Source organism: Heteronotia binoei, chromosome 4, assembly GCF_032191835.1.
Source record: "Heteronotia binoei isolate CCM8104 ecotype False Entrance Well chromosome 4, APGP_CSIRO_Hbin_v1, whole genome shotgun sequence".
Lineage (NCBI taxonomy): Eukaryota > Metazoa > Chordata > Lepidosauria > Squamata > Gekkonidae > Heteronotia > Heteronotia binoei.
Genome location: NC_083226.1, coordinates 136639401 through 136663775, shown reverse-complemented (window position 1 = coordinate 136663775; position 24375 = coordinate 136639401). Strand labels below are relative to the sequence as shown.

The window sequence follows — 24375 nt, the reverse complement described above, 5'->3', positions numbered from 1 at the left end:
AAAGAGAGTGGTGGTCTTTGTGATGATCTTGTGTGTGACAAGAGACACAAAGCAGAGTTTGATTCAAAGCCCATATGAGGTGGCTTTGAATAGTGGAAACTCTGGTGGGGAGGCTGTTCCCAGGAGTTAAGAACAGCCTCTGTATGTGTAAAACACAGAATAACATCTTGAGAAGAAAAACAGTTTCCTGAATTGAGCTTAGTGTCTAAGGGGCGAAAGACTGGAAGTCTAGTAAATTAGGCTTTGGTAAAAGGTTTTGAAGTGGTAGTGAAAGGCCCTCAAAAGGGTGCCAAAGGTACAGGTTATTTATCTTCAAGGGAAAATAGTAATGATCTTGTCAGACGAAATCTCAGTCTTATAATCAAAGGGACAAAGCAGGGTACACTCAAGGTTGTGTGTTTAGAAAGTGAGAATTGGAAATCTAGAACAGTTATAAAAAGATAAACTTTTAACATCAAGGATAAGCCTTTAACATTGAGGATACCTTTAGTAGAAAGTTGAACCACTTTAAAGGAAACACTGTATATTGTGAAGTCAGTTACCTCAGAAGCAGTTCTGTGTTCAGTTTTAACAGTAAGCCTACATCTTCTAAATCCTCCAAACCTATGTAAATATCCCATCCCTTCCCTGCCAGTCTGTTTAAATAAATCAAAACTTGTTTTAAATCACTACCTGTGCCTACTGTGCCATTTTCTGAAAGGCAAATGTTGACAACTGAAGCAACAACAGGGTGATCGTTCCAGGGGAGTGCTTAGAACAGTCGCCCCTGTCACACCACCTTCCTGCACAACTTTAGAAAAATGTTACAAGCAAGCAGGCACTATAATGCAGGATGAACATGTACATACTTGGCAAGACAGTACGGCAAATATATGAGCAATGGGGTGAATGCAATAACTGACCATTATAGTGAATACATGACAATACAACACGAGCAACTGTCAAGGAATCTTACAGAAAGGTTAAGTGACATTTCCAAGACTGATTTTAGAAAAGGCATGATTTATGCACAATTATATTGATTATATTATGATTATATTTAAAACAGTGTTATATAAAACATGGGACAACACAGGAGTGCATGACTTCAGGGTGCATAAAAAAGAACTCCAACGATGGATAGGCATGAACAAAATTACAAACTGAGGTTCATCACAAACCCAGCCCAGTTTGTGGTTCGTGAACCTCAGTTTGTGCCATCCTGCCCTCACAAGCCCCACAAACCTCTCAAGTGGGTTTATGTGGTTTGTGACAGCAGACAAACTGGCACTGGCAGTGAGACTTGGAGAAGGCATTTAAAGAGACCACTGTTTTTGCAAGCCACACCACATGCAAAAGCCATTTCAAGGGATTCCTTTAAATGGTTTTTATGGCAAGTAACACAACTCAACAAGTCAACCAAGGAGGCATTTAAATGCTTTTCCGGTTGGAAGCTATTTCAGCTATTCCTTTCGCTCTCCGCCCTGCTTGGAAACAGAGGGGAACAAACAGGATCTCTGAAATGCTGAAATGGCTTGCAAAAACCATTTAAAGGGAACGTTCCCCCTAAATGGCTTTTGAAAATGGGTACTACAGCCAAGTGAAATTCAAGTGGCAAGTTCAAAGCAGGTACCACAGACAAGTGAAATTCATGTGGAAGTAGTGAACTTGCTGCTTAGACTTCACTAGCTTGCAGTGCCTGCTTGCAAAAGCCATTCAAAGGGAACATTCCTTTTAAATCACATTTGCAAGATCTTCCCCTCCTTCCATTCTGCTGGCCTTGAGGAGCCACAGCCAGCAGACAGGAGGGAGGGAAGATCCACAAACCTCAAAAACCAAACTGGTTTGCAAACTGGGGAAGGTTCATTCTGGTTCATGGGACCTCACAAACCAGGATGAATCTCCATTTTCCCAGTTCATGCCCACCTCTAGCTTTAACAGGGCCTCTTCTAAATTTCGTCCTCTAAGAGGGTAGTGGTAGAAGAGAGTCAGTGGAAATCAAAAGTTATGAACGCTCATACAAAAAATCCTAAATTCACATATACAATGACGGGGGTCTACTAACTCACTAACCAGAAAAAGATCTTGGTATTATAGTGGGAGGTAAGAAAAAGTGTTTTAACATATATCAAATATGAAATATTCAAATACATTTGAATTTCCCTTTAAAAGGGATGTAAAATAAAACAATAACTTCTTGTACCCATATTTTAGAACACTACAGACAGTTTGACCAGGCAGTAGTACATGGCAGAACTGAAAAGTGAAACAAAGGGGATTCACCATATGACGAAACTCTCTATTGTAATGTGGAAAGACAACATAACGCATATTTCAAATTAATTTTGTGGAAGTAATGAAAACAGGTTATTCTTTCAAAAAATTACCTATGAGTTTTTGGCACAGTTAACATACTAAATTAATGATGTAGCTTAGTGATGGCTACCAGGTTAATATATTAAATTAATGATATTAGCATTGTGATGGCTACCACGTTAACTTTAATCAATTTATAGGAAATGGCACTACCAGGGTTTACTGGCAATGATCATTAAATGGAAACACCATTTCAGAGATATATTGCCCCAAACATCTGTAAGAACAAAAAGCAAATGGAAACTTCTGTGTATGAACATCTCCCCAAGTCATCTGGATAGAGATGGATGATTTAACAATAGCGCTCTGAAGTGACCCAGTAGGGCTATTTTTATGTTAAATAGCTTTCTAAGTAATTGGATAAATTAAACCATGGGTCATAATCTTTCAAAATGCTACAAAGTCCTGAACGCTACATTATATAACAACAACTCAATACCAAGAATAGCACAAAGACTTGAAGGGTAGTATACCAGGAGAAAATAAAGTCAACTTAAAACCAGAATGGCTATGAATCCCTCAAGATTACCTTTAGTGAAATCAGAAAAGGCTAGGTGGGCATATGTTTGTTTTAGCAGCTATCCCTACATCTATGACAGCAAAACTGGAGGACATATTCTATCAAGCTCCTGCAGTGTTGTTTTCAATTCAAAAGTGGTTTGGGAAAGCCATGTTGAGTCGATCCTCAAAGCACAACAGATTAACCTCAATATCAGTGTCAACCACACCAGATTTTTGGCTCTACAAGATTGCTCAAAAGATTTAAGGAACTGCTATTACCTTTTAGCTTCTTCTAGGTGACATAAGTACTCATAGGCAATATTCTGACGCCGCCTTTCATCCATCTCTTCTGCTGAAAGCCGTTCATCATCCACAATAGCTGTTAAGCAAAATAAAAACATGCTGAATTACAAATAATTAAAGGTGATCAATGCATATATTTAGTGAACAAACAATTCCTAGGTGAGACTGAATACATCTGCTTGATTCAGACATAGTGCAAATTTACTTCATTCACACTCCACCTTTCTCTTCAATGTGGCCCCAACTGGCTTATATCATTCTTCTCTCCTCCATTTTATTGTTTTGATGTTTATTGTTTTACTGAATTGAATTGTTATTTATATTGATTATTTTGATATGTTTATTTTATGTTGTCGTCTGCCCTGAGTCCCCTCGCGGGGAGGGTGGAATATAAATTTGAATAATAAATAAAATTTTATCTTCATGTCAACTCTGTGAGGTAGGTTAGGCTGAGGGAGTAGGACTCGCCCAAGGTCACCCAGTCAGCTTCCATGGCAGAACAGCCCACTGGTACTTACTGTGAGGGGTCCTTCTCAGAGGTAAGGAGGACATCTGAATGGGTTATTCCCATGATCTTCCAGGACTTTTTCTCCTTCCTTTTGGTGCCATGGGATAACCCCGGCCCTTCAGTTTTGGGACTCTCATGAGCCATGTGTTTCTAACTCTCTACTAACTATAACATAACTCCATAACTGGTACTCTTAACAGAAGAGCATAACCATAGTAACAAACAAACATGATAACCACTTGTACAGTGATAATAGGAGTAGGAATAAGAAGGAAGGTACAGCAGGAAGATATGATGATGAGAAGGGAGAGGCAAGATGTCCTCCTTACCTTTGAAGAGAAGGACCCGTCACAGTAAGTACCAATGGGCTGTTCTCCCTCAGAGACGGAGGACATCTGAATGGGATCTTCCAGAGCTGTGTCCCTAGATGGGTGGGTCATCATCATGTTCATCTGTAGATACAATATGCTGTAGAACCTTCCTTCCGAAAGCAGCGTTGACCGCCAAGGAATGGACTTATAATGTCTAATAAACGTGGATACAAATGACCAAGTAGCTGCCTTGCCGATTTCTTCCATCGATAAATGGTTTAGTAGTGCTGCATTGGTAGAGGCGCCACAAAGAGAGTGAGCAGTGATGTTGCTAGGAACTGAGTTTCATAGCCCTCTACGTTTCTGCAATGCAGACTCTCAAAGTGGAGCTAATGGAATTCCTAGACATTTTCTCCCCCTGTCTGGGAAGACAAATGTTGATAAACAGAATGTCTGTCTTCCTCAGTTTTTCAGTTCTGGCAATATACATTTTTAGTGCCCTTCTCACATCCAGCTTGTGCCACAGTCATTCCTTAGGATGTTTGGGCTGTGGACAAAAGGTGGGTAAGCAGATTTCTTGGGACCAATGAAAGGCAGAGGCCACTTTAGGAATAAACATGGGGTCAGTCCGCAGAACCTCCATGTCTTTATGAAAAACACAGAAGTCTGCCTTGATGGATAGTGCCGCTGAAACCCTTCGAGTAGAGGTAACTAAAAAGAGAACTTTCTTCCTTAGCCATTTCAAACCCATTTCCTTTAATGGTTCAAATGGAGGCTTTGTAAGAACTGATAAGACTATTGAGCCTCCATGTAGGGAAACGATGAACCTGCAGAGGAGCCTTGGCCGTGGTCCCAGCAAGGAACATCTGAATATGAGGATGTCTAGAAATCTTGAAACCCCCCGTGGGAGGTAATACTGTGGAAAGAGCTGCTATCTGACGATGCAGGGCGGCTGCCTTGAGACCCGATCGGAGTCCACCCTGAAGGAAGGCCAAGATGGAAGCTACTGATGAGTGTAAGGGCTCTATCTTTTTCCACTTGCACCAGCGTACAAACACTTCCAAGTCATATTGCAGATTTGGGTCGTTGAAGACCAGCGGGATGCCAGCATAGTGTCCATGACTGCAGGAGAATATCCTAACCGTAATAGCATGTCCCACTCAATTGCCACACTGTCAGACACAACGACTCTGGGTTGGGATGCCATATCGGACCTGATGTAACATGTCAGCAGCTGTAATGGTGCTTGAACTGATAGCAGATGTAGTGTTGAAAACCATGGCCAACGAAGCCAGTACTGTGCTATTAAAATGATTTCGACTTTCAGATCTATGATCTTGCACCTTGGGGATTAGAGGAAGAGGAAGGAAGGTGTACAGTAGGCCCTTTGGCCATGATGCTGTCAGGGCATCTGTCTTCTCCATGTTCTGGTGGTAATACCTGGAGTAGAATCTCGGAAGTAGATGATTTAGATGAGAAGTGAATAGATCTATAATCGGCTTCCCCAGTTGTTTGCAAATCAGTTGAAACAGACTTATGTTGATGGACCATTCCCTTTGCGCTATGGTCTCCCTGCTTAACCAGTCTGCCTGAACGTTCTCTACACCCTTGATGTGTTCGGCCCGGATAGAAGAAAGATTTTTCTCTGCCCAATTCAGGATCATCATGGCCTCTCGGTGTAGCTGAGATGATCTGGAGCCACCCTGTTTGTTTAAATAAGTCTTGGCTGATATGTTGTCCGTCCTCACTAACACGTGATGATTGACAAGGTTGTGACTGAAATGATCAAGAGCCAAACTGATTGCCCTAATTTCCAGAACATTGCTGGGAAGCTGCCTGTCTGTCGTTGACCACTGGCCCTGAGTTGGAACATCGTGAAGCACTGCTCCCCATCCCTGCAGGCTGGAGTCTGTAAAGAGTTCCTGAGAGTTTGGAAATTGAAACTTCCTTCCCTGTAGCAGGTTGTTCAGTTGCATTCACCACAGCAGGTTGTTTTTAACTTTCTGTGGAACTTGAATGGTTATCTCTTGCCTTTCCATGATGGCCAATTGATATGGTCAAAGAAAAAGGTGAAACGGTCTGGTATGCAGCCGTGCCCATTGTACCGTCTCTAAGCACGACACCAAGAGACTCATTAGTTTGCCTAGTGACATGAGTAACGAAGTGTGGCTGATGACCTTGCGTATTTTCCTGGCTTTGCTCAGCAGGAGAAATAGGGATGTAGTCTGAGAATCTATAATTTCTCCCAGATGCTCTATCCTCTGAGATGAGATAAGGGAGCTCTTTGTCAGATTGACCAAGAAGCCGTGTTGTTGAAGGCATTTGATCGTAATTTCCATGTCTAGTAGAGACTTGAACCTGGAACTGAAAAGCACTAGCATTTCGTCCAAGTATGGATGCATGTGTATGCCCTTTCTTCAAAGGTGTGCAACCAGGCTGATGAGTAGTTTCGAGAACATTCTGGGTGCAGTCGAAAGACCGAAGGGCATAGCTCGATATTGGAAGTGTTGTTCCTCCACGACAAACCGAAGAAACCTTCGGTGAGCTGGGTGAATTGGGACATGAAGGTAAGCCTCCGTGTGGTCTATGGAGGTAAGAAACTAGCCAGGGAGAAGAAAGTCCATGATGAATTTCAGGGTCTCTATTCTGAAACGTCGGAGTTTGACAAACCGATTGGGGTACTTGAGGTCCAAAATGACTCTCCAGTCTCTGTTTTTCTTGGGTACTATGAACAGGATGGAGCAAACTCCTTGGCCCCGTTTCATAGACAGTACCGGTTCGATGGCTTGGATGTCTAGTAGATGTTGAAGGGCCTTCAATGTAATAGACCTCTTGGTCCAGTTGTGGGCCACAGGGGATCTCACAAATCTGTTCGGAGGAATTTTGTTGAATTAGATGGAGTAACCTTGAATTATGACCTCTTGAGCCCAAGCATCTGTTAGGGGGGCTTGCCAAGCCAGAAGAAAATGGAGCAGGTGGGCTCCCACCGGAATGGAATTGTAGTCAGGCCTGTTTGTTCTTGGCATCTCGGTCCAGTCACTCAAACTTGGAGAAGGCATTCTCATGAAACCTGGGCTCGAAGGAACCTCTCCTGGTGGGCGTTTTTGATGTTTCCCAACTGGATCTCTTGTTGTCTGGACAAAATCGGGCCAAAGAATGATGTGACCGAAATGGCTGGGAGCTTCGTTTATCCAGTCTCTTGATGGAATGTGGCATAGCCTTCTCCTCCTTTGTTTCTACCAAGATCTTCTCCAGCAAATCCCCAAACAGCCGCTCCCCATGAAAGGGGTATGCTGACACCAACGACTTTGATAGAAGATCTGCAGACCATGCCTTAAGCCATAGCAGTCTTCATGTGACTGTAGTAGAACCTATGGCTCTGGAGCAAAGGAAATGATGTCAAGAGTAGCATCAGCAGTGAATGATGTTGCCTTCAATATGCGAGTGGAACCCTCCAGGAGCCTTCTGTTGTTTTCTTGAAGAATTTGGATGAGCTTTCTGATCCATACAATTGATGCTCTTGATACCAGAGATACCATGGAAGCAGCTTTGCCTATCATGGCGATAGATTCACAGAGTCTCTTCAAGGCTGCTTCCGCCTTCTTGTCCTGGCCATCCCGGATGTTGCCATGACAGTCATCAGATAAAAGCCTAGAGGATTGCAAGGCCACCACGGGACCATCCACTGCTGGGACATGGAGAAGCTCATTAATATATTCAGACAATGCATAAAGCTTTTTGACAAGCTGTGGAAACTGTTTACTAGCAGCTGGCTTGTCCCATTCAGCTCAAAGCTATCTTTCAAAGGAATCTGGGAAGGGGAACACCTTTTCAGTGGCTGCCACCCGTGGTAGGAACTCTGTGTTCCCACTAGCTCTAGACTTCAGCTTTTTTTATCTAGGAGCTGAAGAATCCTCCTCTGGAGGTAATTCACAAATTTCTAAAGCTCTTAGAGTCTTACAGAAGAGATATTGGTAATCTTCAGCCTTGAAAAAACGCATGGGTTGCTCAGGCACCTGCACCTCATCATTGTCATCCTCTGAAAAGAATTCCCCCTCCTCCTTGTCCTCAACCTCTGACTCAGAAGCTACAGAGTCAGTCCCAGATCACTTTCCCTGATGATAGGGGGAACCTTCCTTGCTGCCTTAATAGGCCAACAGTGAGGAGTGCGAGGGTTTAGATTGGGTGATGAACCCTGAGGAGTCATCCCCACCCTAGTCCAAAACCTAGTCATCTCAGCTTGCATCGTTTGAGCCTGGGCCCGCAGCGCTTCTGGGCTGAGAGTACCGATGGTCGCAGGTACATTACCATTCTGCTGCATTACCAACCCAGTCTGGATATTCATGCAGCCTTCTGGAGTGAGAGCACCTCCATTTGCCCCGGCAGAGCCGCGCTGATGAGGTGGGAACAGGTCTTGCCTGCCTTAAAATGGCCACCACTTCTTGCCGCCGCTGATCCCAAAGGAGCCGTGGCCTCTTCTTCATCCTGACAACGCTTCTGGGCACTGCATGTGTCATCCGTGGCATTGTTGTGGCTGGCACAAACGAGCTGCGAAGGCAGGTCAGCCCCACTGTCCCCCATGGAAACTGCAACTGCAGCATGTTGATCCTCATCTTCGGACAGAAAGCCATCTGGTTGCTGCCTTGCCACCATTGTTTTTTCCTTCTTGCTCAAGTAGGGAGACCAGAGAACCAGAAGAAAGGGGGAAAGGGTTTTTTGTGTGTGTTTTTTGAAGAGACGGGAAACAGCAAAGGCAATTAGAAATTAGCTAGAAAGAAAAATAGATTTAGGTATAGAATATAGGAAGGAATAATCTCTATCTAGACTAAGCCTGTGCTAGAAGGTAGGAACAAAAACTGAAGGGGCGGGGTTATCCCATGGCACCAAAAGGAAGGAGAAAAAGTCCTGCCTCCCTAGAGGATCATGGGAATAACCCATTTAGATGTCCTCTGAGGGAGAACAGGGATTCAAATCCGGGTCTCTCAAATCTTAGTCCAACACTGTAACCATAGCACTACACTGAGACTGTAAATGAAAGTGTATTTTAATTACGGCTAGTCTGTAAAACCAAAATTCAGCTCACAGATATTGACTCAAATCCTGGTTTACCTTGATAAATTCTGGTTTCATTGCCTGATCTATGTAGCCTCAGATGGCATTAGCAAAGAACAAGCCAAGTTGTCTCTATTCAGATATTATATGAAACCAATTAACTATGGTTAATAATGAAAAGAACTCCAATTCCTGCATTCAACCCCCAGTTTGATGGATGCTTTTTTTGTGGGGGGAGGGGTTCTTTGTTGCTGTCAAGTTGCAGCTTATGTCCCACATTACCTGTTAGCCATGGTGACTAATTCAGAGGCAGTAAATCTTTGAATACCAGGAGGGAGGATGAAGGGGGAGAGGGAAAGGCAATATGTAAAAGTACCAAATTATTTTTTCTGAAAAGTTCTCTCTTCAACGCAAGCCAGATTTGCATCATTATATCAACAAACTACACCACTGACTAACCAAGAATCTCTTAGGGCTACCAACATCAAGGTTAGGCCCCAGAATTATGACTGCTCTACAAATATCACCCCTCCAGGGGGGAAATTGTGGTTTTTAGGGCATATTCTATGACATCACATCCCAGCTGAATTGCCTCTCTTCCTCAAACTCTGCCCTCCCCAAGGACTAAATCTTGAGAAATTTCATAAGCCAAAGCTGGCAAACCTACCTCTAGCACGCACATGCATACACACAGCCCTGTTGGATCCATTTAGTTCAGCAACCTGCTTCTGCTTGCTTGCAGAAGTACAGCACCAAGGCAGCAACCATTCTCAGCAATTGGAATTCTGAGAGATGGCGCCTCTGAACATGGAGGTCCCATTTGGCAATTTTTTTTTCTAAGAGATGCTGACAGACTCCATGAATCTGCCCCATTTCCTTTTAAAACCACCAGCTAACACCGCCATAATTTGTATTACTAATTCCTTAAACTGTGAATTGTATGGAGTAGCACTTTTTTTTTGTCTTTCCAGTATCTACCACCAAACCCATTCTTCTGAGAGACGAATAGACGAATACTGACGTTTTGTTTAATAAAAATTAAGCTGTGATTTTAGTATGTATTTGTATTAGTTTTATAGTGCAGTAAAACCATTTATCAAATTTGTTTTCTATATAAGAAGAGAAAAAAAAAAGAAAATGCCATACATGAAAATTGTTTACTTTCATAGTTATGCATGGGGAAAATACTACATGATTTTTTTCATAGCTATCCATGTATCACAAGACTAAAATAACACTGTTGTGACTCCAAATTGTCAGATTACACACAGGCACAGAGGCTTCATAAACTTCACCTCTATAATTAAATGTGTTTTTTTGTTTCAGAATGGACTCACTATTTACTCGACAGAGTCAAAATGTCCTCAAAATTGAACTGATGAACAGGGAACAGAATGAGTTTGTCTCAGTTCCAACCCCCCTCCTAGTTTCTTTTAGTTAAGCAATGTCTGAAGTGAGAAGCAGGTTTTATTTCCTTTCAGCAATCACAGATAGTATATTTTATTTTCTACAGAATATGGTTTGAACTGGGAACTGACCTTTGCAAAATATTAGAAAAGCAGAACTGGAATACCAATTATGTATTTATTTAAAATATTCTGACTCTGTACTCTGTGGCAAACATATGAGATCTCATAAAATGAAGGAAATAATACAAAGTAAAACTTCATAAACTATAACATCAGCCATTTTAAAACAGCAATCACTAAAATTACCATAAAAGCAACAGCATAAAAGTGTAAAGAGATCAGGAGGAAAAAATAGCACTACTAACACCTGGGTGTATGGCATATAAAAGCCAAAAACGTGGGTAGCTGTGAAACAACAAGGGGAAAAGATAAAGGAAACTGGGTTGCAGTATAATGGAATGATTCAGTTGGGGGCTTTTATAAATTGAATCACATTAACAATCTATTACACTATTATGATCTTATTCTTACTACATCACCTTCTACTATTGTAACCCATTCTCTGCATTATTATACTATATCACAGGGGTGGCCAACAGTAGCTCTCCAGATATTTTTTGCCTACAACTCCCATCAGCCCCAGTCATTGGCCATGCTGGCTGGGGCTGATGGGAGTTGTAGGCAAAAAAAACCATCTGGACAGCTACCGTTGGCCACCCCTGCTATATCACATCTGATACTTTTTTGCATTGTTTCTGAACTACATAAGCACAGACCTATTGCATTTTTTATTGGATGTTGTATGCTCACTGCACTGTAGGGTTGCCAAGCTCAACTCAGAAAATACCTGGGGACTTGGGGGTGGAGCCAAGAGACTCCCATTCCCTAAGATAAATAAAAATACAGCAGTGCAATTCCTCTGAATAGTCTTTCATTTCCTTGTCCCCCACTGCCATTCCAGTAAATGAAACTGAACACACACTAACAAAGCAACCAAAATAGAGTTTGCAAGCACACACTTTTGTGATCTCACTGGCACTTTATGCACAGGAGCTGCTGTATTTCCAACCTTCTTCAGACTAACACAGGCAAATGAAAAGAGAGAGAGAGAGAGATGGAGTTTTCCTCCATCTCATAAACAGGTTTTTATACAAAGATATCTGAAATGAATCCAAAACAAGCACAGAAACTCTCTCTCTCAGACACACACACATACACACAACTCTCCTGCTGGCCCCTCCCAATGCAGCTTTCACTTTCTGCTCAAATGTAAAGGCACACACACACATTTTAAAACGTGATGTGTTTACAGACTTCTAAATCTGCGGGAGATCTAAAGGCACATGGAGACTGTAGGGGCAGGGCTTCCCCTCGCTGGCCAGCTGGCTGAGGGTTGGGTAAAGCCTGGGAAACCGGGGGTTCCTCCACTGCAACTGGGGGATTGGGAAGCCTACCGCATTGTTTTTCTATGTTGTAATCTGCCTTGAGTCTCAGAGGCAGCCTAAAAAGTCAACACACTCCACAGGTCAGATACTACTACTACCTCTGTGAATGGAAGCATCAGCAGTAGTGCTTAAGACAAGGATATAGTAAGCTGGTAGGCTGGACAGCAGGTAACCCAAGCTACTTAGGCCTTTATGAAGGTAGAATGCCAGCAAGGGGGTGGGGGCTTTCCAGTGTTTTGCACTGTCACATGTATGGCTATCTGCCCATAGGACAGAAGTCTTGGGTGTGTGCTTGATACAAGGAGCTCCTGGTCCTCAGGGAACGAGTTCGTACCCTTGAGGCCGAGGTGACTGACCTAGAGGAGCAGAGACAGTCAGTTAGGCACTCGGGGAAGACTCTCGGGGGCGTATTAGATGAGCCCCGCTCTGAACGTGGCAGCCCTGTTGCTACCAGGGAGCATGAGGGTCGAGAGGGAACAGGGTACGGTGCTGAGGATAGGGGAAATGCGCCCTCAGAAGGGATCTCGTCTTCAGTTGGTGAGCGCCAAGGAACCATTCCTGGGCAGGGAGAGAGGGGGGATCTTGGTAGTTGGTGATTCAATCCTTAGGCAAATAGACAGCTGGGTGGCAAAACCGCGTACTGACCATATGGTGACTTGCCTGCCTGGTGCGAACGTAAAGGACATTACGCGTGTAGTAGATAGACCCATGATGGCAAACCTATGACACGCGTGTCACTGGTGACACACGAGGCAATTTGGCTGACACACCGGAAACCAAGGAGCGTGGCGAGCCGCGAGTCCTCCTGAGGCTGCTGAGCCCGTCTTGGAGGAGCAGCGGCTGCTAAGGTGAAGGCGAGAAGAGGTGGCAGCAGCGCAGCAGGCCGCCGTCTCTTTCCCCGGCTCCAGGCCGGGGGTGGGGGTGAGAGGGAAGGTTGGGGGTGGGAGGGAAGGTTGGCCGACGCTGCCAGCGCCTCACCTTGACCTGGGGGTGGGAGGAGACAGCCTCCTGGTGCAACCCGTCCCCCACCCAAAGCAGAGGCAGCCAAACGCGCCTCCTCCTCCTCGCAACAGGGCCGAGCTTTGCAACCCCCTTTTCCCGCCCTCCCCGAGGCCTGAGGAAATAGGTGGGTACAGCAAGAAAGAAAAAAAGAGCATTGCAAAAAAAGAGGCAGGGGGGGGGAAAGAAGTGCCCTCCTCGGTGGGTCGCGCCTTTGCAATGCCGGGGCTTTGCAAATGCAGGAGCAAGGCAGGCGTGTTTTTTTCTGTTTGTTTGCACGGAGCGGCTGGGGGGGGGGGGGGAGGCAGAGATGGCATTGCAGCAGTGTATGTGGGGTGCAATGCCCGAGGGGGCGTCGCTCTTGGGCCTGTTGTGGGGCTGCCCCCCCCCCTCCACCCGGTCCTGGTTTTTTTTTTTGCAACCAACATGATCTTTCTCACTTTGCTCTCTCGCTTTCTCATGGCTGCCTGCTGGAGGCGGGGTTTCAGATTTAAAGGACAAGCTGCCCTTTTCAGCTTGGAAGAGGAGGAAGGGGGTGGGCGATGGGGGCTGTGTGTGGGTTGCAAAAGAGCAAGGGGAGGGGAGCATTGGGTCACCCCCCTTGGCTTCCCTTGGCAAGCGCTGGAGGAGAAAAGGCGGGAAGAAAAAAAGATACACCCTTTCCCGCAGGGTTACCAATCCCCAGGTGGGGGCAGGGGATCCCCCTCTCCCCAAAATACCCCCCCCCCAAGTTTCAAAACGATTGGACCAGGGGGTCCAATTCTATGAGCCCCAAAAGATGGTGCCCCTATCCTTCATTATTTCCTATGGAAGAAAGGCATTTTAAAAGGTGTGCTGTCCCTTTAAATGTGATGGCCAGAACTCCCTTGGAGTTCAATTATGCTTGTCACACCCTTGTTCCTGGCTCCACCCCAATGTCTCCTGGCTCCACCCCCAAAGTCTCCTGGCTCCGCCCCCAAAGCCCCCAGATATTTCTTGAATTGGACTTGGCAACCCTAGTCTGACCTAGGCCGCAGACCGCGCACTGGATCCTTTGTGCCTGGTTCTCCTGCGGCCCCCTCATTTGGTGAGTGTGGTTGAAGTGACACGGTGAAGTGACACGCGACCCGAGGAAGACTACACTTTTTCCCGATTTTCGACACACCAAGCTGAAAAGGTTAGCCATCACTGAGATAGACTGACAGACAATGCTGGGGAGGAGCCAGTGGTCGTGGTGCATGTTTGCAACAACGATGTGGGGAAATGCAGTCGTGAGGTCCCGGAGGAAAAATTTAGGCTGCTAGGCATGAGACTTAAGGCCAGGACCTCAAGGTAGCCTTCTCAGAAGTGCTACCTGTTCCACGTGCAGGGCAGGAGAGATAGGCACAAATTAAAAGTCTCAATGTGTGGATGAGACGATGGTGTAAGGAAGAAGGGTTTAAGTTTGTTAGGCACTGGGATGCTTTCTGGAACAAGCGGGAGCTGTACAAAAGAGACGGTCTCCACTTCTCCCCAGATGAAACCAGGCTGCTGGCGCTTAAAATCAAAGAGGTCGCAGAGCAGTTTTTAAACTAAATCTTGGGGGAAAGCCAACAGGAGACGAAATGTCTCTGGTTCGGGAGGACTCGTCTCAAAGAGATGAAGGGTTAGCTGTTACTTTTCTACCGGGTAATGGATCAGAGTTGTCCACTGAGATGGTGACAAACAGTATGGACTGTCTACCAAAGTCTCGAGGCAGCAGGAGGAAAGTTGCAGGCCTAGCTTGCCTGGGAAATTATAGATGTTTGTTTGCAAATGCTAGAAGTGTTCAAAGTAAAATTGGTGAGTTGGAATGTTTAGTGTTCAGAGAAAACATAAGTCATTGTAGGAATTTCAGAAACTTAGTGGAATGAGAAGAATCAGTGGGACACGGTGATTCCTGGATATAAGTTATATCAGAAGGATAGGGAGGGAAGGGTTGGAGGTGGGGTGGCTCTGTACGTCAGAGAGGGTATACGGTCCAGTAAGACTGAGGTCAGAGAATTAGATTCCCTTCTGGAAATATTATCGCCCACCAAATCAAAAGATAGAGGACGATTATAATGTGATAGAAGGATTAAAGATAGTGGCTAAACGTAAAAACTGTGTCATAATAGGTGATTTTAACTACCCGCAGATTGATTGGGTCAATATGTGTTCAGGTCGAGAGAAAGAGATTGAGTTTCTTGATTCTCTCAATGACTGTGCTATGGAGCAGATGGTCTCTGAACCTACCAGGGGTGAGGAGATCCTGGATTTGGTCCTAAATAATGCCCAAGACTTGGTGAGAGATGTAAAAGTGATCGCGCCGCTTGGGAGCAGTGTCCATAACTTTATTGATTTCACCATTGTATAAATAGAGAGTTGTCCCAAAAGACCAGCACAACCATGTTTAACTTTAAAAGGGGTAAATTCTCTGAGATGAGGAGGCATGTGAAGAGGAAACTGAAAGGAAAGATAAATACAGTCAAAACCCTTGGGGACGCTTGGAGGCTATTTAAAACGACAAACCTAGAAGCTCAAATAAAATATATACCACAAGTTAGGAAAGGCACAAACAGGTATAAGAAAAGGCCTGCATGGTTAACAAACAAAGTAATGGAAGCTGTAAAAGGTAAGAAGGACTCCTTTAAGCGGTGGAAAACCAGTCCAAGTGAGACTAATAAAAGGGAACACAGGCTGTGGCAAATCAAATGCAAGACTGTGATCAGGCAGGCAAAAAAGGACTATGAGGAGCATATTGCAAAAAACATAAAGACCAACAATAAAAATTTCTTCAAATATATTAGAAGCAGGAAACCAGCAAGGGAGGCAGTGGGGCCCTTGACTGAGGGGTCAAAGGATTACTGAAGGAGGATAGGGAAATGGCTGAGAAGCTGAATGCATTTTTTTCCTCTGTCTTCACTGTGGAAGATGAGAAGTGTTTGCCCGCTCCAGAACCACTAATTTTGGAAGGGGTGTTGAAAGACCTGAGTCAGATTGAGGTGACAAGAGAGGAGGTCCTTCAACTGATAGACGAATTAAAAACGAATGGCATACATCCAAGAGTTCTGAAAGGAGGAGGTGAGGGCCCTGCGGATCCTTGGGCAGTTCCGCAGGGCCTGTAAGACAATCCTCTTCCGGTTGGCATACAACTGACCAGCATCTGAATATTTTAAGGAAGATTGTGGGATAGCACACTGATGAATTGCATTTATTTTATTGTGTAAATTATTAATGTATTTTAATTCTTAATTTTATTGTTAGAATTTTTATGTTGTGAGCTGCCCTGAGCCTGCTTTGGTGGGGTAGGGTGGGATATAAATCGAAATAAATAAATAAATAAATCAAAGTTGAACTTGTGGATCTCCTGACAAAAATATGTAATCTTTCATTGATATCTGCCACCGTTCCTGAGGACTGGAAGGTAGCAAATGTCACCCCCATCTTTAAAAAGGGTTCCAGAGAAGAACTAGGAAATTACAGGCCAGTCAGTCTGACTTCAATACCGGGAAAGTTGGTAGAAACCATTACCAAGGACAGAATGAGTAGGCACATTGATGAACACGGGTTATTGAGGAAGACAGCATGGGTTCTGTAAGGGAAGATCTTGCCTCACTAACCTGTTACATTTCTTTGAGGGGGTGAACAAACATGTGGACAAAGGAGACCCAAGAGATGTTATCAAAGATTTCAGGTTTTCACGGCTGGTAACATCATTAGGGTTTGTAGAATCTTTCGGGCTCAAGTGCCGTGTTCTACTGGAGAAAGTTTTTCTTCCAGACGTTTCGTTCTCAGCTGCGGAGAACATCCTCAGTGGCATTGCAGCCGAAGCAGGCGCTCTGACTTTCTTGGCTGCTGTGCATTGAGTGAGTCACAAACCTATTGCCCTTTCACCACACTCCCTCCAGCCTAGAAATAGCAGCTCTCCAGCAGCCCTGGCCTCACTCAATGCATTCAGAGTGCCTGCTCCCGCTGCAACGCCACTGAGGATGTTCTCCGAAGCCGAGAACGAAATGTCTGGAAGAAAAACTTTCTCCAGTAGAACATGGCACTTGAGCCCGAAAGATTCTACAAACCCCAATAGATGTTGTTTACCTTGACTTCCAGAAAGCTTTTGATAAAGTTCTTCATCAAAGGCTCCTTAGAAAGCTCGAGAGTCATGGAGTAAAAGGACAGGTCCTCTTGTGGATCAAAAACTGGCTAATTAATAGGAAGCAGAGAGTGAGTATAAATGGGCAGTCTTCGCAATGGAGGACAGTAAGCAGTGGGGTGCCGCAGGGCTCAGTACTGGGACCCATGCTCTTTAACTTGTTCATAAATGATTTGGAGTTGGGAGTGAGCAGTGAAGTGGCCAAGTTTGCAGATGACACTAAATTGTTCAGGGTGGTGAGAACCAGAGAGGATTGTGAGGAACTCCAAAGGGATCTGTTGAGGCTGGGTGAGTGGACGTCAATGTGGCAGATGAGGTTTAATGTGGCCAGGTGCAAAGTAATGCACATTGGGGCCAAGAATCCCAGCTACAAATACAAGTTAGATGGGGTGTGAACTGGCAGAGACACCAAGAGAGAGATCTTGGGGTCGTGGTTGATAACTCAGTGAAAATGTCAAGACAGTGTGCGATTGCAATAAAAAAGGCCAACGCCATGCTGGGAATTATTAGGAAGGGAACTGAAAACAAATCAGCCAGTATCATAATGCCCCTGTATAAATCGATGGTGTGGTCTCATTTGGAATACTGTGTGCAATTCTGGTCACCGCACCTCAAAAAGGATATTATAGCATTGGGAAAAGGGCAACTAGAATGATTAAAGGGTTGGAACACTTTCCCTGTGAAGAAAGGTTAAAACACTTGGGGCTCTTTAGCTGGGAGAAACGTCAACTGCAGGGTGACATGATAGAGGTTTACAAGATAATGCATGGGATGGAGAAAGGACAGGTCCTCTTGTGGATCAAAAACTGGCTGAGTAATAGGAAGCAGAGAGTGAGTATAAATGGGCAGTCTTCGCAGTGGAGGACGGTAAGCAGTGGGGTGCCGCAGGGCTCGGTACTGGGTCCCATGCTCTTTAACTTGTTCATAAATGATTTAGAGTTGGGAGTGAGCAGTGAAGTGGCCAAATTTGCGGATGACACTAAATTGTTCAGGGTGGTGAGAACCAGAGAGGATTGTGAGGAACTCCAAAGGGATCTGTTGAGGCTGGGTGAGTGGGCGTCAACGTGGCAGATGCGGTTCAATGTGGCCAAGTGCAAAGTAATGCACATTGGGGCCAAGAATCCCAGCTACAAATACAAGTTGATGGGGTGTGAACTGGCAGAGACTGACCAAGAGAGAGATCTTGGGGTCGTGGTAGATAATTCACTGAAAATGTCAAGGCAGTGTGCATTTGCAATAAAAAAGGCCAACGCCATGCTGGGAATTATTAGGAAGGGAATTGAAAACAAATCAGCCAGTATCATAATGCCCCTGTATAAATCGATGGTGCGGTCTCATTTGGAGTACTGTGTGCAGTTCTGGTCGCCGCACCTCAAAAAGGATATTATAGCATTGGAGAAAGTTCAGAAAAGGGCAACTAGAATGATTAAAGGGCTGGAACACCTTCCTTATGAAGAAAGGTTGAAACGCTTAGGGCTCTTTAGCTTGGAGAAACGTCGACTGCGGGGTGACATGATAGAGGTTTACAAGATAATGCATGGGATGGAGAAAGTAGAGAAAGAAGTACTTTTCTCCCTTTCTCACAATACGAGAACTCGTGGGCATTCGATGAAACTGCTGAGCAGACAGGTTAAAACCGATAAAAGGAAGTACTTCTTCACCCAAAGGGTGATTAACATGTGGAATTCACTGCCACAGGAGGTGGCGGCGGCCACAAGCATGGCCACCTTCAAGAGGGGGTTAGATAAAAATATGGAGCAGAGGTCCATCAGTGGCTATTAGCCACAGTGTATATGTGTGTGTATATATATATATATATATTTGGCCGCTGTGTGACACAGAATGTTGGACTGGATGGGCCATTGGCCTGATCTAACATGGCTTCTCTTATGTTCTTATGTTCTTAAAGTAAAGAAAAAAGTACTTTTCTCCCTTTCTCACAATACAAGAACTCATGGGCATTCGATGAAATTGCTGAGCAGTCAGGTTAAAACGGATAAAAGGAAGTACTTCTTCACCCAAAGGGTGATTAACATGTGGAATTCACTGCCACAGGAGGTGGCGGCGGCGGCTACAAGCATAGACAGCTTCAAGAGGGGGTTAGATAAAAATATGGGGCGGAGGTCCATCAGTGGCTATTAGCCACAGTGTGTGTGTGTGTGTGTGTGTGTGTGTGTGTGTATATATATATATATATATATATATATATATAAATTTTTGGCCACTGTGTGACACAGAGTGTAGGACTGGATGGGCCATTGGCCTGATCCAACATGGCTTCTCTTATGTTCTTATGTTTAGAAGTCAGTATCAGTACCACTATGAATTGTACCTGGTAAGAGAAAAGCAGCCAATACAGCTCTTTCAGCACAGGAATTTCACCATCCCTGTTTCCTACCCCAACAGTAACCTGGCTGCCATAAGAGTAGTTTCCAAGCAGTCTTCAAAGGCAGTCCCATGTAAAGTTCACGGAAATAACCTAACATGGGCATTATCAAAGCACGGATCTGTAGCCCAATCATACTTTTCAAGGAATGGCCATATCTGGCATATCAGCATATGTTGAGAAAAGGCACCACATGCCAGAGAGGAGACTCAAACATCCAACCATATGCTAGGATTCAGCAGCAACCACAATAGTCCCCAGCAGTGTTCCTCTAAGCTGAGTCAGCATAAGCTAGCTCACAGGTTTTTAGCCTCCAGCTCACGTATTTTTGTCTTAGCTCAGGAAGGATGACCCCAGAGCACAATTTATGCAGTAGCTCACTACTTTAATGCCAGTAGCTCACAACTTTAACGCCAGTAGCTCACAAAGTAGAATTTTTGCTCACAAGATTCTGCAGCTTAGAGAGAACACTGGCTCCCCAGATATAAGAACGCCTTGCAACCTCTGATAATTCATAATTCTCATTTTTAATGACAATTATTTTAAGTACACAGGGCTTTCCCCTCCCATTCTAATGAGTTTGCTCAGCATTTTAGCATCACTCCACCCTTTTGCTTGCCTCTTCACTGAGATTTACTTTCTATATTTCTAGCATATTCCTATACTTTTAAAAAATGCACAATCTTCCTTTCTGGCAACTCAAGGCTGCACACAATACAGAGCTATTAAAATACAAAACAGCAATTAAAACATAGTAATAAAAATTGTAACGGACAGCCTAAATACACATTCTGTGCCTTGAAACAAGCTGTAGATGCCCTTTGAAACAAGAAGATCTTCTATGGCCTTGTAAAGGCTTGGCATGGATAATCTGTTCCATAACGGCAGCATAATGCTTGAAATGCTCCACTTTCTCACTCTGGATGAACATGTTAATCATGCAGCATAAATTGTCAGAAATACCTTTAGGGCTAACCTAAACATGCACATGTCTCTATATCAGGAAACAGGGTCTTTCATGCATATGGACCCCAGGTCATGAGGGGCTTCAAAAGAACAACAAAAGATGTAAAGCTCCTAGAAAATTTGAAGCCTTAGGAGGTTAAAAAAATCCCAGTTCTCTCTCCCTCTCCCCCCCCCCCCCCCACTCAAAACACCATGCAAATTCTGGCAAAAATGTAAATACATGCAGCAGTTAGGTTTGGTTTCTTCTGACTCAAAGCCAGATGGCAGCTGCAGGGAGCTCATTTCCCAAAGCACTACAGGGCCTGATTTGGATTGGGACCATGGCCCTGCAGGGGGAGGGGCCTCTGCCTTCAGCCCAATGCCATCTTTGTGAGGTAAGATGGCCTTGGGAATGCATTATGTACTCCTTTGAGGGGCTGCATATGCACTGAATATGACATGCAGCCCCAGGGGGTTAAGAAATAACCTCCCAGGGGGTCATTTCAGCTCAGAAAAGTGGCACAAGAGGAGGAAGAGGCCCATTTCCCTCACCCTGTGCTCTGGTCCCAATTTAAATCAGGACCTAAAGCACTTTGGGAAATAAGTTCCCTGGAGCTGCGATCTGAATGTGCAAAAAGTGGATTGGGAGATAGCCAACACAACTCATGGACTAATGTCTCATCTAATTCAGACCTTAGTATATAAAATTGTTCTTTTTGGCATATTTGTAAAATTTAAAACAAAACTGAAAGAGGCATCTTAGTTTCTGTCCAAATCATATAGTTTGTTTACTCCAAGTATGGTATTTTCAGCTTTTATTTTTCTTTCCTCTCAGATGGCAAAAACTGGTGGCAGCACTACATACATTAAGAGGGAAGTTGTGGCAGATGGCTACATGTAATTATGCAATTTTTGCAGTAGAACAAACAGCAGCTCCATAGAGGCATTTGAGAATGCAAACACTATAGTGTTACAAATCACCAGGTGGGGTCTGGAGACCTCCTTGAATTATAACTGATCTCCAGTCAAAAGATATCAGTTCTCCTAGAGAAAATAGCTTTGTTACAGGGTGGGATCTATGACATTATACCCCCCTGAAGCGCTCTCCTACAAGGTGAGCTCCACCAGCAAATCTCTAAGAATTTCTAAGTCTGGAGTTGGCAACCCTAAACAATGCTGTGGATAAGGCTGAAGCCACCTTGCCCTATGAGCTGCAGAAAAGGACCAGCATGCATCTGGGAGACACAAAATTACCACCATGTATCTAGGGTTATAATCAGAATTAGTAGAATGTTTGGTCATATAGTTAACCTTTATAATGTTAGAGACACTGAACTCCTCAGTAGTATACACTATTGTATATTAAGGACAAAGGTATATAAAAACATAATGAATATGTCAGGTATATATTTTTAAAAATTCCATTGGATTTTGTTTTAGTGTTATCCAAATTTTTCAATTCCTCCAATACTTCATTCCCCCAATACTTTTTATAAAAACCATCCTGCTTGAACAGAACAGAAACTTCCAACTCGCCCTAATTTTTCCACTTATATAGCAATATCATCCATTAGACATCATGGTGATCTAGCAAATTAGTAAAAATAACCTCTAACCCCTTTCTGCTGTTCAGAGTAAGGTCTAAACTCAACCTGTAATCCAGCTCCAAGACAGGCCTTAGACCAGCGGGGGAGGGGAGAGTCTACTAATCCTAGAGAACGGCCTAAAATGCAAAAGAGGCCCATTCTAACAAGCAGATTCTAAGATTCCGGTCATTCACCCAGTAAGAGGTAGTTTATTGCCTTTAACCCATCTGGGAAAATTATAGCTAAGAATTCTATTCATCCACAAAGGTTTGTTTAGTTTTCATTCTGGGCTACCACTCAGGATCAACTGGGCAGAATTTAAAAAAAAAATTCACTGAATTCTCATAAGTCATCATGCTACAGTAATCAACCATTGAGATACCACAGGGTCCAGTTTTGTAAACAAACAAAAAGAACTGAGGGCAGCCAACATAAAAATTTGCTAGGTATTTTAGACTGCACTGTTTTTACCCAGAGTTGTGATTCTTTGGCACTTCTCCTGCTGTTATGCTTTGTTAGCAAATAGCTTTGCTCAACACTGAATATATATGTATATATATGTGTGTGTGTGTGTGTGTGTGTGTGTATATTCCTTCCCACCTTGTCCATTGAATAGTAGATGCAGCTGCATAACAATCCATCCATATATATATATATATATATATATATATATATATATATATATATATATGGATTGTTATATATATATAATATAATATAATATTTTAAATACATATATAACATATGGACTGTCACTTCTATCCTTTTATGTAAACTTGTTGTGAGATAAGTAAACTTGTTGTACATTATGCAAAAGAAGCAGTACAATGAATCTGAGCCATGAAGGCAATTTGGTGTACAGTGTCAAATCAACATCTGTAGGTTTAAGAGTACATGCATTTCAGGTCAGTGATCTACTATGGAATTCAGTGACTAGATAACTACCACTCAACATCTCATAGTCTAGCCCAGAGGTGTCAAACTCATTTGTTACAAGGGCCAGATCTGACATAAATGTTACTTTGTCAGGCTGGGCCATGTGCCATAAAATGTAATAAAACTTTATTTTATGTGTGCCATAAAATGTAACAAACTTTTTAAACAATATAGGCAAACCCAAAGCCCCCTTGACATTTCCTTTGATTTCTCCCCCCCCCCTTTCCTTTCATTTTCTGACAGCTGACCACACACACCTCACAGTGTGCACCCACATGCCCGCCCCTCCAGCAGTCTCCTGCCTTCCTTCCCTTGCAACAGTTTCTCACGGACCAGAAAAGAATCCTGGATGGCTTGCTTCTGGCCCCTGGGCTGTATGTCTGACACCCCTGGTCTAGTCTATCTCATGGGATTGCTGCAGAATTTAGCAGATAACTGACAGATTAACCACCCATGTTGCTGTGGATTACTTTGTGGAAGATCAAAATGCAAATTTTCAGAGAACATGAATGCATGCATGTATATTAAAGGTACTGCTTAAAAAGCAAGAACAATCTTTGCTCTGCCCTGAAAGCCCATATCACAACTTAAATGTATTGTGTTGCAAAGATAATGAACCACTGAAAATGCAGTAGAAGACAAGGGTGTGCCCTAACCCATGGTTTCACAAAACTACAGCTATACAGACTACTTGAGACAGCAGTACAGTTTACCCAGGAGATAGAAATGAGGAAGATCTTGCTGGCAAACAAGCTAGCAGCAGCTGAGTTCCATCTGGGCCAAGCTCATCATCCTCTCCTTGCAGGTACTTAACACATGGATGGGGCAAGTGGCATGATCTCTTGGGCTAAAGCCAAAGAACTCTTGGCTATTCACCCTTGGCTCACAGCCTGGGGACTGTGTCAGGAAAACTCAATCAGCTCAGTTTAATTCTATTGTTTACTTGGATGACTCTTATTTAGGTATCTGTCTGTGAGCTACTTTGGATCCCTTTGGGGATAAAAGCTGCATACAAGTGCCAAACAAGCACACACTGAATGAATTATCCATCTTCGCTTAGCATCTCCTCATGGTTCAGATCTGAAGCCTGTACCCAATTAAAGGGTCCAAATCCAAAACTGCTCTATCATTTGAAGCTCTCTCCCTGCCACTGCACCCAAGAGTCCATAGATTGCCTCTTCTATATACTGCCTTGCCCGCCCAATGGGGACCCTAAATGGCTTACGCTGTTTCCCCCTCTTCCAGTGGTATTCAATCCTGGGTCTTTATGGTCCCAATTCCATATTCTAACCACTATACATCATTGGCTCATGGCCAGAAGCTAAAAACAAGGGTATTTTACAAGCCCATAACCTCCCGGTTTGTTGCCCATCATCTCTTCCAGCATAGAGCTGTTAGTGGATGGAAGGAAATATACCCAAGCCTTGCTCCTCTTTGCTTGTGTAGAGCTTTGGGGATTTATGCTGTTGGGGAGAGAAGTGAAAGCACTTTATTTGCATATTGGGAGGAG

At 43.8% G+C, this 24375-nt stretch overlaps 1 protein-coding gene across 2 annotated transcripts in view; it reads right to left on the bottom strand.

Annotated features, from left to right (window-relative positions):
- IQGAP2 (IQ motif containing GTPase activating protein 2) overlaps positions 1–24375 on the bottom strand; it is a 250661-nt gene that overhangs the window by 189424 nt on the left and 36862 nt on the right. For both annotated transcript variants that reach the window (XM_060235836.1, XM_060235837.1), the window contains exon 2: positions 3136–3235. In XM_060235836.1, coding sequence (XP_060091819.1) covers positions 3136–3235 — 100 coding nt within the window. The remainder of the gene's footprint in view (positions 1–3135; positions 3236–24375) is intronic.